General features: G+C 43.8%; 1 protein-coding gene across 5 annotated transcripts in view; it reads right to left on the reverse strand.

The window, feature by feature from the left end:
* Positions 1 to 14,220, reverse strand: part of KIF16B (kinesin family member 16B) — a 281,414-nt gene extending 267,194 nt beyond the window's left edge. For 3 of the 5 annotated variants that reach the window (XM_032859219.1, XM_032859218.1, XM_032859220.1), the window contains exon 1: positions 14,076 to 14,220. In XM_032859219.1, coding sequence (XP_032715110.1) covers positions 14,076 to 14,122 — 47 coding nt within the window. In that variant the 5' untranslated portion in view covers positions 14,123 to 14,220. The remainder of the gene's footprint in view (positions 1 to 14,075) is intronic. The other 2 variants (XM_032859217.1, XM_032859216.1) reach the window with 1 other exon arrangement.
* Between the last annotated feature and the right edge of the window lie 874 nt (positions 14,221 to 15,094).

The following is a 15,094-nucleotide window of genomic DNA, read 5'->3' on the forward strand; positions in this document are numbered from 1 at the left end:
ATTTATACTTATTCTATTGATTTCCTGTTGCAATGGCATTCTGAATATAATGGGTTAAATAGATGGTTAAATTTATTAACTTCACCTATTTTCTTTAAAGACTTTTATTTATTTATTTGAGAGACAGAGAGAGAAAGAAAGCACATGAGTGGGGAGAGTGGCAGTGGGAGAAGCAGACTCCAAGCCAAGCAGGAGGCCCGATGTGGGGCTGGATCCCAGGACCGGGAGATCATGACCTGAGCTGAAAGCAGACACTTAACAGACTGAGCCACCCAGGTGCCCCTCACCTATTTCTTTTTATTTTTGTAATGTGGCTACCAGAAAATCTTCAAGTACATAGGTGGCTGACACTGCCTTTCTATTAGACAACAGTATACTAGAATATAAGCTCTCCGAGGGCAGCCACTTTACCCATCCTATTCGGCAAATTATCTCCAATCTTTGGACAGTACCCTATACACACAGCTGCTCAATAAATACTTAATGACTGAAAGATTTTCCTTCTGCTATGACTCTTTCCCATCTTACAAGGTCCAGATCAAGCCTTCCCTGTCCCTGGAAATGGGCCGGGACTGCCCCCACTCAGCATACATTCCTCTGACACCCAGCACAGGCTCCCACACAGTTAGATACCCAATAAGCCCAAAAATTAACTGAGCACCCATGGCATATTGGGTGTTTTTAGGTACCATCTACCTCATCTAATCATCACAGTAACATGGGGTAGGGGGCAGAGGGAGGACAATTACTCTCATGTTTTAAAAGGAGGATCTGAGACCCAGAGAAGCAAAATGACACACCCAAGGTCACACGATGAGCAAGTGGTGAACCTAGAAAACAAACCCATGTCTTTTGGCCCCAGCCCCAGCACCTGCTCTCTACCCAAGACCCAGGCTGGCAGCCAGCATCACATTCACAGACATGGTCTGCTTGGCGTGCACAGTGATCTGTTTGCTTGTTTGTTTTAGCTATAATCCTTGCTAACATTTGATCAGTCCAGGTTCTCATTTTATTCAACACTTGAACACTTGCTACATGTCAGGCACGAGAAAGATAGTCAAGAACTAGAAGAAATGGCCCCTATCCTCATAGAGGGATTCAGACAATATACCAATAAATAAGGAAAATATGTAACAGGGCAGGTTGTGATAAGTGTGATAAAAGAAAAAAAAAAAATCAAGAAGAGGGATAGAGAACACCGGGGGTGGGAGGTGCTATTTTCACTGGGATCACTGAGGAGGTGACATCCGCCTAAAGGAAGGAGGAAACAGGACACGTGGACATCTGCACCACACTCGCACCAGATGGAAAGGCAAGTGCAAAGGTCCTCAATGGTATCACTGGCTAGAACAGTCATCTCTCGAGACACAGGGTGCAGTAGAAATAGACACGTTTCCTTTACAGTACAGAAATATCACTGGAAAGTGGTGTCCCAACCAGTCACTACGTTGCCAGCCTATAAAGTCAAATAGTCACTATAGTTCCCAGCCTTCCTTGTATCCAGGTGTGGCCATGTGGCCAATGGACGGTGGGCACCAGTGATGTGTCTCTTCCACACCAAGGAGGACAAGAGGTAGATACACTGCCCCACCCTCCACCTCCCTTCCACGAGCTGGAGAGACAGGATGGTGAGGCTCCAGGAAATAGAAAAGCACCTGCTGACTGGGAGCTACACTTGGTGATCCGCTTTCATGAGCAAAAGATAAACGTCTTGGTGACTTTAGTATGAAGCCATTAAAAGGGGGGAAACCAGCAAGTGCCCCTCCACTCATGATTACCTCCCCAACTCTGAAGCTGAGACTCTGCGGCTGCTTATCCCATCGTCTGTGCTCAGAGTTTGTAATGAGGATTGTAGGCATTGGGTCTGTGGCCCCTGTACTACAGATTTAGCTAACTATGCCTAAAACTGATCCCTTGACACACCACTGAGACCTGCCTTCCCCTAACTCACTCTGAATTCCAGACCCTTCCACCCCATCCAGGATGAAAGATCCCCACACGTCCTTTACAGTTTGACATGTGGAATAATTAATACAACCAAGGTGTTAACAGCTCAAACTGTCTATATTCCAATAAAAGATGCCAGGAGACGTAATTCCTCAACCTTTCAAACGGACAGAGCTATCCCAGGGGAAATGTTACCTATTCTTACCCTTAGTATCATACCAGGATAGGCAACGTGGACCCTGAGAACAAAACAAGTTTAATTAAGATGTTTCACAAGACAACTAAATGCACTGTGAATCCTGGCCTGGAACTCTGACCTGAAAAAAGTCACTAGTGGGGCAATTTGGAGAATCTGAATAAATCAGATTAGTGAATAGTAATGTGTCAATGTTGACTTTGTTGGGTTTTAGTTATAGTTTTCTAAGGTTATAACATTTAGTGAAGTTGGGTGAAAGCTATGTCTGTGCTACTCTGCAACTTTCTGCAAATATTCCAAAATGAAAAATTTTAAATATTAAAATAGAAGAAGAAAAGAAGGACCATACCATCTGCAGCTGGGTGAGGGCAGGGGTTGGGGGAGTACTCCGTTGGTGCTCAATCCTGTTCATGAAAGAGACCAGTGCAGCACTTTTTTTTTTTAAAGATTTTATTTACTTATTTGAGGTGGGGAGGGGCAGAGGGAGAGCGAAAGTCTAGGGCAGACTCTGTGCTGAGCAGAGTTAAGGGCTTGATTTCAAGACCCTGAGATCTGGACCTAAGCCAAAATCAGGAATCAGATGCTTAACCGACTGAGCTACCCAGGCACCCCCAGTTCAGTGTTTCTTTTTTTTTTTTTTAAGATTTTATTTATTTATTTGACAGAGAGAGATATCACAAGTAGACAGAGAGGCAAGCAGAGAGAGAGGGGAAGCAGGTTACCTGCTGAGCAGAGAGCCCGATGTGGGCCTCGATCTCAGGACCGGAAGGATCATGACCTGAGCCAAAGGCAGAGGCTTAAGCCACTGAGCCACCCAGGCGCTCCCAGTTCAGTGTTTTAGACAGGACAGAGTTCTGGCTCAATACTTTCAGGATGCTTAGCAGGTTAGACAACCCCATACCCCCATCAAAACAAATAAGAAGAAGAAAAGAAAAACACCTTATTTGGATAACCATAGATGAGCTCCAGCCCCAGGACTAGTGGCATTTTTCTCACAATTGTCTTTCAATCTGATCAAGTAGAGATAGCTCACAGGGAAACACTAAGCTGAGGAAAAGGAAGAAAAAAGACCAAAATCTATTTTTAAAAGCTTCATCACTGCAATTTTTCTCCCTTTTGAGCGAGTCTCCACACCTTGAATGATTTTTTTCTTGAAACCTCCCTGGGGAACTTTAAGTCCCACTAAGAGGGAGCTCATACAGTGATTTACCTTTGCTCCAACCACATTTTCTAAGCAGAATCACTGTGATGGTTTAGATTTTGTTAATAAAACTCTGAAAACAAAAATCAGCAAGTGTAACCTGGTGAGAGACCATGAGGCCATGAGGGCTCAAGAAAGCAAGCTCCTCAGAGTGGACATCCCATGGTGGGTTCAGAATCCTAGACTCTTAAAAGTGAAAATTCTCCGTCTAAACTTGATTTATCCTCTTGGGATCAAGAGCTCCCCAGCTTCCTAGAGGAAATAGAATTGACTTTCAATCTAACAACAACCTAACTTCAATGTTCTCTCATGTTAAAAAAAAAAAAAAAAAAAAAAAAAGATGTTATCAACTTCTGAACAATAAATTCTCTACACTAGTGTTTTTCAAATTGCAGATCATCAAATCAATTTAGTGGGTAACAACTATCTTCTTTTTTTTCTTAATGGAACAGTAGAGAATAGAAAACATCAGCATGCATTGAGTTGATAAATGTTTTACTGAAAAAGTCTGTGAAGTCCACAGTCCTGTACAAGCATCATCAGCCTTCCAAAACATAAATGTCCTCTGTCTTAAGTATGATAAATCCTTTGCCACTAAGTTGGGTAAGTGGAATGCTTTAAATGAATCTTACATTCACAATAATTTTTACCAGAATATCTGAAATGGGTTCCTACGGGGAAAAACTAGGGTTACAAACTAAAATCAAAAACTTTTCCCAAAAAATATCTCCCTCAGATATTTATCAACCACAGACACCAGGTTAACCCGTGGTCAAGGTCAACATCACCATTAAGGAGACAAACTGACACCATGAACCCTGGCATGATATGAAATGAAGAGAATAATACGTGGTGTTCTCACCAAAACTGCATTTCCAGTTCAGTCATGATAAAACATAAGAGAAAACCAAGCTGTGTGTCATTTCACAAGCTAACCTACTGGCACTCTTCTGAGACCAAGGAACTGTCAAGACCACAAGAGGTTAAGGAGACACAGCAACTAAATGCAATGTGGGGTCCTGCACTGGCTCCTGGAACAGAGGAAGAACAGTCAAGGTAGAACTAGAATCTAGCTAATAGTCTTGGACTGTGTTAATTTCTTGGTTCAGGAGCTGTACCATGGTTATGTAAGATGTTAACATTAGGGGAAGTTGGATGAAGTACATATAGGAACTGTAAGTCTAAAATTATTTGGGGATAAAAAGTTAAAAAGAAAAAAAAAACCTTTTTCTGAAGAAAGGAACATAAATGTTCTGTCCCATAAACTATGCATCATTTAAACACAGTAAGTGTTTTATCGCTAATTCTCTAACCTTAAGAGATAAACATAATGAATATTCTATGTGTAATTTGCATGTAATTAACTAATACACGGGGAATGCTCCGGAGCTGTCATTCTTCACTCAGGCTCTTTTCAGCCTGCTTTCACCTCTCCTCTCTTCCTAATACCCAACAGAAGGATCACCAAAACTCCCTTTCCTCCTCACAGGGAGCAAGGAGAGACATCCTACAGATGCCAGGTTAGGAAATCCTGATTCCTTATAACAGACGCTGGACTAGGGATTCCTGATTCCTTACAAGCATCCACAGCTGAAAGATGGGGAAGAAGGACAGGAGAGGTGGCAGTTTTAGATTTTTTTTTTTTTTTTTTTGACAGAGAGAGATCACAAGTAGGCAAAGAGGCAGGCAGAGGAGGGGGTGGGGGAAGCAGGCTCCCCACTGAGCAGAGAGCCCGATATGGGGCTCAATCCCAGGACCCCGAGATCATGACCTGAGCCGAAGGCAGAGGCTTAACCCACTGAGCCACCCAGGCATCCCGAGGTGGCAGTTATTAAGGCAATAAATATTTTCTGAGAACCCATCTCTGCCAGGAACCATTCTAGGTTTGGGGGAAATAGCCATGAGTAAGACTGACAAGGTTACTGGATCTCACAGAATTTACCTGTAGGGAGCCAATAAAAAAGCAAACAAACAAATACATTCATAGGTGCACACACATGCACACATACACACCCTCAGTTAATGGTAAATGTATGAAGCCAGAAAACCAGTGTTATGTTCTAAAATTGGAACCTGAACCTGATCCTGCTCTGGTCCCCAGTTTTCTCATCTACGAAATGGAGCTAACCATATTCAGCCCTACAGAGCTATTGCTAGGATTAAATTAGACAGAGACCACCTAAGACTTAGCAGAGTTCCTAATAAGTGAATGAGTGGCTAGCAATAGTAAATGATGGCAAAAATCACCTATCAACACCAATACTGAAAGCTCTTTCTCAAATGACTTTAAATTCTATATATCCCCCTGAAATTCACTCTAAGTGTCTATGCTGATCATAGAAATAGCTATTTCCCCTCTACTATGCAGCAACAATGAATAATGAATGTATTTGGAAATGGACAGAGCAGGAAACAAGCACTCAGCCCAGCAGAGTGAGAGAAAGCTTCCAGGCCCTGCTCCTGGTAACCGCCTCTGTGCCTGATGTGAATCAGCAGGCTAAATTCAAGGGAACGATGCCCACCTTCCCATGAAGGACTTTATCCTGGACGGTCTCTGCAACTGGAGCTGGAGAGAAGGTAGTCCAAGCCACCAAAATAAACCAGAGGCTCTCGGTCCCAGGGAAGGGGGCTGGGGACCGTAAGGCACCATCACGTCCTCCCCCAGGTTGCAGGCGTTTAACTCTAACATCTCCCTTCACAAAACAAGATTGCATCCCACAAAAACAGCAAAGGCTATTGAAATACTTTACAAAATTAATCATGAAATGAGGACATACAAAGCAAATCAACTTTAAGCCAAAGCACTATACATTGCACAACTGGACATCTCTAAATAACTTCTGACAGACAGAAAGGCAAACACACTGTTGATCTCTCTCTCAGCCACAGCCTCCATGAGTAAAACAAAGCAGAAGTTAATACCAAATTAGCTTATTTATTTTTTTTAAGATTTATTTATTTGACAGACAGAGATCACAAGTAGGCGGGGGGGGGGGGGGGGGGGGGGGAAGCAGGCTCCCTGCTGAGCAGAGAGCCTGAGGCAGGGCTCCATCCCAGGACCCTGAGATCATGACCTGAGCTGAAGGCAGAGGCTTAACCCACGGAGCCACCCAGGCGCCCCCCAAATCAGCTCTATTTCTCACCATCCCTCCCTCCCTTGTCCCAGCAGCCTTCTTCCCCCAACCCTCTACCTCTCTACCTGTTTTGTTCCTCTCCCTTAAAACAAAAACAGACACACACCACCACACTTCTCTGCCTAGCCTAGGTTTGTGATGCCCAGGAGGGATGGGGCCCATGCCAGGCCCTGGGCCCCACAGGAAGGAGCAGAACAGGAGTACTCTCTACTGAGAGTTACCATACAAGAAATTAAAACTGAGACATTTCTTTTGCCTTTTTTTTTTTTTTTTTTTTTTAATTTGAAAGAGAGAGACACAGCGAGAGAGGGAACACAAGCAGAGGAGTGGAAGAGGGAGAAGCAGGCTTCCCACTGACCCGAGAGCACGATGCGGGCCTTGATCCCAGGATCATAGGATCATGACCTGAGCCAAAGGCAGGCGCTTAATGACTGAGTCATCCATGCGCCCCAAAACTGAGACACTTCTAAAACATAGAATGCAAAGCACATGGAGCCATGACATTATTATACCCCATGGCCTCTGGAAAACTCCACCATAACCCCAGGAGAGAAGAGTAAAAAAAGGGAAAACTATCTTAGTATTACTGCAAATGTAGTTCTGACCTTGGGAAGGCCCTAAAAGAGCCTAAGTGATTCTCAGCTGTCCCTGGGCCACACTGGGAATCAGTGTGCTACAAAAAAAGAAACGAACCCTAAAGACCCAGTAAAATCCACTTGCCCAGGACACAGCCAATTATGCCGTTCTACTATCCCCCTTCCTTCTTCACTACTGTCCTCCTTGGTAACCAAACTCACTTCCACTACATCCACTATCACCTCTAAGAGACCCACATCCAAATGTGCATCACAGAGCTGACACCTCTTGGGTCCCTACTGCCTGGTTCCCCCACCAGCAGCTGAAGCCAACTCAACTCCCCACCATGTCCCTCCTCCCCAACCAGCTCATGGTGGCATCCTGACTTTGGGAAAGGCATTCTTCCACTTAATAGCCCAAACCACTCATTCATCTTTGAGTCTGGCCTCCCTGTGTCCTGCTGATTGGTCTTCAGGATGTCTCTTGCAAATGCAAACAGTAGGGTATAAAATAGTGTATACATTATGTTGTCACACAAACACGGAAAAATGACTGGATCCCATTGCACCAAAAGTTTACAAGTAGTGATCCCCGGATCATGGAAGTTGAGCGATTTGTCTATTTGATTTCTTTGGTACACTTTTCTGTAGAACATACGTTTTTTAATAAGCATGTATTATTTTCACACTCAGAAAATACAGTGAAAGCTTCTTTAGGATTTTGCTTACAAGTCTTTCCTTTGATTGTGCCCTTCCCTATGGTTCCTATTTCCAAAATGGAGTCACGTATGCTAGGCCAAGTCACCAGACTGGGGCTTACCATCTAACCTAACTGCAGTTTCAACCTCCCCCAGAATGCAGTTGGCCATCAGTTTTCTGGTCAGCACCACTGAGGTAAACTGTCACATGGCCCTCCCCATCCCCCCACAAGAAGACAAGGTGATCCACCCAATAAGACTGTTGTTCTCCCTCATGGAAGGTGACCTTGCCTAAAACAATCCTTTCCTTTCTTCTGTTAATCACTTCTTGCCCCAACCTCCTGTCTATAAAAACCTTCCATTTTGTACTCCTTGGAGCTCCTTTCTACTTGCTAGATGAGGATGCTGCCTGCTTCACGAATTGCTTAATAAAGCCTATTAGATTTTGAATGCACTTGGTTGAATTTTAACGCCTATTACAACTCCAATCTAGTCCAGAATCACACTGTCATGGGTCATATTTCAGTTCCTTACGGTCTTCCTACACTGATCTCTGCCCACTCATACAGACAGTTAGGCCCCGGGTCTTGCATCCCTGAGAACAACAGGAAAGTCGATAGGATAATAATAGTGCATAAAGGGCACTTAACACAGCGCTTGGCAAATAGTATATAAAAGGTCATTTTTGCTGGTCCTGGTAGCACTTCCCTGCACTGCTATTAGATGAAACTTCTGAAGATACTAAATGGCAAATGAGATCCCTGTTTTTAAACCATCAGTAGCCTCCAGGGTCTAAAAATAAGAGCCAATATTTATAAGCATTCGCTTTGAGGCCCAACACTGTTAGCCTAAGTGCATTCAGTCACCATCTCAGCCCCACAGGGTGGGTCCTGTGAAGATCTCCATTTGCACATGAAGGAACTGAAGCACAGGGCACTTCCGTGCCAAGGCAGGAAGCTAAGAAGTCATAAATATGGGACCCAAGCCAGTTCAGTCTTACCATCCAACAGAATTTTCCACAATGACGGACAAGCTCTGCATCAGCACTGTTCAATATGTGGGCTACTGAGTATTTAAAACGTGACTAGTGCAACTGAGCAACTAAATTTTAAATTCTACTTAATGTTAACTGAAATAGCCACATGGGGCCAAGAGCTACCATACTAGCCAGCGAACTGGAGAATGAAAGCCCAAACTCCCAAGATAACAAGGGAAGTCCTCACAACACCCAGTCTACCTGCCTCTCAACTAATTCTTACACAAAGCTCCAGGTGGTCTAAGACGGCTGGTAACTGTATGCGTCCCTACTTGCCTTTCGGTCCCCTGCCCTCCTCTCATCTAAGCATTCTGTATAATGGAGGAGCTTCAGAAATGAGAGAAAGATTGGTTCAAGTCCAGACTCCAGGCACTGTTACATGAGGGCTCTCAGTTTCGCCTCTAAATGAGCATAAAAAGCCCTCAGTCACTCAATCGGTGGGAGCAGGAAAGAAAGTTGCCACGGTAAAAAAGAGAGCAAGATGCCTGATGCCTGGCAGCATCCTGACAGACGTATTCCATCCCTAACACCAAGCTGTCTGCTGTCTTCATCAGAGATGCAAGAGACCATCGTGAACTAGTCCCTGACACTCTTAAAATGAGAAGAACTCAGTATACCCTAAAGGGGCCAATCCCAGTCAAAATACCACTGGTGGTTTTTTTCTTTCTTCTCTTTTTAACATACTAAACATGACTATAAATTCCACCTGAAAAGGTAATGAGAAAGGAAAGCGAAAAATAGTCAGAAAAGGGAAGAAATGAGGTGGTCTTGCCTTATCAGATAAGAAAGTATATTTAAAAAGCTATCACCTGGCCTGTTGCCAGCACTCAGGAAATACTTTTTAGGTTAAAAAAAAAAAAAAAAAACTCATATATTGTTATTGAATAAAGTTACAATCATTAAATTATTTAAAAAAAAAGTAATAACAATAACTAATCTTTACAGAGCCCTTGCCGCATGCCCAGCACTGTGTGGACAGTGTTACCCAAATACACGATCTCATTTGAAACTCACAACAATTGTTCTTCACATTGCCAACTGCAAATCATTAATAGATCTTGAAGTCAATTTAGTGGATCTAGAAATAGCATTTTTTTAAACAAGACAATAGAATAAAACAGGACAGAACAGAAAATATGAGTGAATTGCATGTAACACCTTATGAATCTTTTACATATCCACAGAGCTTCGATTTCAAATGTGTCATCTGTGAATCACAGTAAAAGAAATATATGAAGAATGACCTTGCCTCACAACCTATAAAGTATGTACAATTACTATCACCCATTTTACAGCTGTAAAAACTGAGGTTCAGAACAATTAAGTCTCTTGCTCAAATTTTATTCCGCTTGTAAATGACAGCCAGAACTGGAACCCACGCGGTCTGCACTCAGATCCCAGCCCCATCAACACTGGCAAATCAACGGGACAGGATAGATGGCACTAGAGAATCCTTGGTGGGGAGGGCGCCTGGGTGGCTTAGTTGGTTAAGTGTTGGACTCTTGATTTCGGCTCAGGTCATGATCTCAGGGTTGTGAGATCCATCCCTGCATCGGGCTCTGCACTGAGTATGAAGCCTGCTTAAGATTCTCTCTCTTCCTCTGCCCGTCCAGGCCCCACCACTCTCACACTCTCAAAAAAAAAAAAAAAAAAAAGGGACAGAATCATCTAGTGTTTTCATGAAAAAACAAGTGAAACCAAAAGGAAATGGACAAATTAGTTACCAAATCATTATTTTTGTTGGAACTTTGTGGGAATAAAAAAAATATCATCAAATTGTAAAATATGAAACCAGTGTAAAAGAGAAGGACAGGCCTAAGACCAATGGAAGAAATCTCAAAGGAAAAGGAATACATAAGATTACACACATACATAAGGCATAAAAAGACAATACATAAATGTTAAAATTTGCCCATAAAAAACTATGAGCAAATTGTTTTGGCAAAGGTTTTACTCATTTTCAAAAAGTAGAGCTGTTGACTATGAAATTGACTTTGGGCAAATTAACTATGTTTCCCAATCTGTACATGGCATGGCAGTAATAGTCTGTACCTACTAAGACTATTACAAAGATTAAATTAGATTTTGTACCAGTGCCACAGAGGGAACTCTTAGCAAAGGCAGCTGCTGTTATGTGATGCAAAGTAAGGGCTCTTTCAAAACTACTTCTGCCACATAACCCAAAGCACCACCGTAGTAAAAACAAAGGCATCACATCTTAGCCTGAATCAAGCATTGGATGCTTGTTTGCAAGTAGCAGTTATGGCAAAGGCCTGGCTCAGAAGGTCACATCTCACCCCGGGCCTCCATCCTTTTAAAGCCTGCAACAGCATTCCTCACCTCCCAATACCCCAGGTCTTTCCTTCCTGTTGGTTGCTCCCTCTTTGCCTAAAGCTCCTCTAAAGAGTAACAGAGCAAAAATTTTACATCTGCAATCCCATGTTCATGGATGATGCATACATCTTTGCAAGTAGGAATATAATCTATAAAATAAATTCTTAGAAAGAAAACTGCCCAATCAGTAGGTTTATAAATTTCTATTCTTGAGAGCTACTGTCAAATTTCCCAATAAGAAAGTTTCAGAGGTTCTGACCCTTTATGATTTCATCACCATTCCTTTGCCAGCACCTGATGTTCAGTCAACATCCACCAACCTCACTAATAAAAAATGGTTTCTTACTGCTACTATAAATTTGCATGTTTAGGTCAGGTACTTTTGGCTGGCCATTTGTATACCCTTTTCCATTTCACTGACAACTTCTGGATCATTGTCTCTCCTTGAAACTACCCTTTGGAAGATTACCAACGTTCTTGTCTCTAAGACCAAAGACCTCATCTCACTCACACCCTCAGGGCACCATCTTGGCAACATCTGACACCAACAACCACCACCTCCTTCAAGAGACACTGCTCCTTTCCCTGCCATGACAATTTGCTGTGCTGGTTCTCCTCCATGAAGGGCAAGCCAATCTTCTCCCTATAATTCTAAAAAAAAGCATATCCCAGGATCCAATCCTCTTCTTTGCACTGTAACATTTTTTAACCATATATATATATACATATATATACATACACACACACAAATATTTGCACACATGTAAACATATGTGGGCATGTGTGTCTATATATGCATATATATATCTGTGTATATATACATATCTCTACATATACATAAAGATAAGATTTTCTCCTCCTGAGAAATCTCACTGTAACATTCTTAAACTGTCATCTATGTGCAAAAGCTTTCCCAATGTCCATCCTCAAATCACCTGAGACCTAAACCCATGTTTCTAACAGTCTACTGAAGACCACCAAACAGAGAGATGCCCTCCCCACACTTGAGATCATCAACAGGGTCAACGAGAGCAGCACTCACTCTGTGGCAACACTGTGCTTGTTATTGACACTTAACTGCATCTCATATGACTCTACAGATCTAACACAGAATACACCAACCTCACTATTCACCTTCCCCAAACCTCTTCCACCTCCTTGATCATCAAACCTTAGTTAATGGTTCTATGTACTTCCCCTTTCCCCTCCTTCCCATCCAAGGATCTGCAAAATCCTCTTAATTCTGCCTAGAAATCATCTCAGTGTATCTAACCAGCCTTCCCGTTTCTGCCTTTAGTTCAGACTGCCACTTCATTGGGTCTTGCCCTAATCCTGATGCCACCACCAGAGTTCTCTTTTGAAAGTACAAATACCATCACTTCAATCTATCACCTCAAAGCACATGGCTTTTGGACATTTCCTGAAGCTCCTCCATATAACTGGGCTCCAGGCCTACACTGGCAAAGGAATGCACTTGGACCATCACTTCCAACCAGCCCCATGTTTTAGGAGAGTCCTGCCAGTATGTAGTCCCTCCCACATTAGATACTGGGCTCCTATAAGATACTCATTAATCCTCACTCACCTTATCCCCGCTATAGCACCCAGGACAAGGCTGCGCATTTGGTAGGTGTTTTCTAAAGTCACTCACTACAATCTTCTAAAATGTGTTCATATTACTCCAAAGAGAAAAAGGAACTTTATACATGTAAATCCAAAATAAAGAAAAATCTTTTTAAATCATCTAAATGACGTTGGGGTCTGTTTGTCCTATATGACTGGCTATACATACCAACATCCATATTCCCCTTGGACTTACATAAAAGTCAAACTCCTTCCCTAAAAAGTTTTACAAATAACTTAAAATGACAAAAGCACTGGTTTTCAACATCTACCAACCAGAATAAAGATTCCCTATTTGCCAATAGAAAAAAACAGATTCAGGTGAGCCAAAGAGGATTCTGGCGATCACTTGATTTTATGATCTTCAGATGCCCCAATCAGCTGTCAGAACTACCAAACAATGACCTCCACAAGTTGATATGAGAAAGTGCAAAGGCCATATGGTAAGTCAAATATCCAACAACTTGACAGAGAAGCCAATAAAAACAAACGACCTTGCGTGAACTGAGCCTGTCAACTCCGAAGGATACATCCTATCTAGGTCTAGTTCATTCTTTAAAATTAAACCAATTTAAAAAGTAACTCTTCTAAAGCATCTTTCTGTACTGATTATAAAGAAGTCATTGAGAAGGGGGATTATTTTTCAATGAATAGTCAAATCATTCTGAAAAGCATTATCTTGTAGGAAAATACAAGATTAGATTCTAAATGTGTTTATAACTCTTCCCCCGCTCTTAACATCAGCGGATTTCAAACACGTGTGCCTAAGTGTCCTTGATTTTTTTTCCCCCTGAAGTGAAAACTTTGCTAAAGTTTGCCATCCACTCTTGAACGTGAAGTTAAGAACTGCTCAGTTACCGATCAGAAGTCAGGGTTCACATTCAGGGAACTGACATCATCTCTCACTAAGCAATTAAAAACATTGTTGTTAATAAAGAACTCCTGAGTTGACACAACTGAGGGGAGTTCGCCCGAGGGCTGCGGTGTCCCATGACCACTCTTATATCCCCCCCAACAAGGATTTCAAGCCTTCATGAAAGTGATCCTTTGACGCTTCTGAAAAGGGGGGGAACACGTAAACCTCCACAAGTTAATGGGACAGGAATCTGGCCTCGTGAACTCTGTGGCTCCAGCGACTCCCAAGAGGGCAGCGTAAAAGGGCCAGCAAAGCGTGAAGTGTTCCAGGCCCCCAGAGGTCACGGCCAGGAACCAGTGGGCCAGACACCGTCCCGGGACACTTAAGTCCGGGCTGGCCCTTGAGGGCAGTTGGAGACTAGGTTACTCCGGGTGGGGGTGCATCGGGGGGCCGCCTATGGCCGCCCCCAACTCACCTGCGATTCATGGGCCGGACCCTCACGGCCACCTTGACTGATGCCATAGCTCATCCCAGCCCGGCCCGCGCGGGCTCCCACCTGCCCAGCGCCCCGCGGCCGCCGGCGACTCTCGCGACTCTGCCCTACGCTCCCGCCCACTTCCCTCCCTCCGCCCCCGCCCCTCTGCTCCCGGCCGGACCAGGCGTCCCGCGGCGGCCCCACCTGCCGGGCGACTGAGCATGCCCAGAGCGCTCCGGCCCGCGTGATCCGCGCGCCAGAGTTTGGCGGCGGTCGGGCGGCGCAGAGGGGCGGGGTTGGGATGCCTGAGCGCCGCCACCCGAAGTCGCGGAGTCGAGAAGAACCTTCTTGCAGGAGGTGACCTGTAAGTCACCAAGGGTTACCGGGGAGGAGTGATTTCAGGAAAGCGGCAACCCGGCCTTACCGCCTGAAAAACAGGGGAGGAGGAAGAAGAGGAAGGGGTCGCAGTAATGTAGAGCCAGAGCAAAGACCTCAATCCTGGGGCTCCGATGACGGAAAATACGGTTTTTCAGGCCTTAACAGGGACCTGGGTTTACCCCCACCGTGCAGGAGTTAGCGCATCCGATGTAAAGAGCAAGAAGCTGAGGGACAGAGATTATCATAGCCTTTTTGTGGGGAGCACCATTCACTAGGACTTTCTCTGCTGCAGTCTACCCACCCAAAGTGTGTGTTCTGGACCCCACAATTCAGGGACACCGAGAAATGAAAATAAAAAGGGTGCTGGATCTTTAAAAATGCTGGTGAGAATGGCTACATTGTCTGAAATCAGATCTTCATAGGACTTTTTGGCACTTATGTTACAGTTCAGTAGTTTTTTGTTTTGTTTTTTCAGTTTTTTTGTTGTTTTTTTTTTTTAGATTTTATTTATTTGACAGAGATCACAAGTAGGCAGAGACCGGCAGAGAGAGGAAGGGAAGCAGGCTCCCTGCTGAGCAGAGAGCCCAATGCGGGGCTGGATCCCAGGACCCTGATATCAGGATCTGAGCTGAAGGCAGAGG

This window comes from Lontra canadensis, unplaced genomic scaffold, assembly GCF_010015895.1.
Source record: "Lontra canadensis isolate GAN:19392208 unplaced genomic scaffold, GSC_riverotter_1.0 scaffold16, whole genome shotgun sequence".
In the NCBI taxonomy this organism is placed as follows: Eukaryota; Metazoa; Chordata; class Mammalia; order Carnivora; family Mustelidae; genus Lontra; species Lontra canadensis.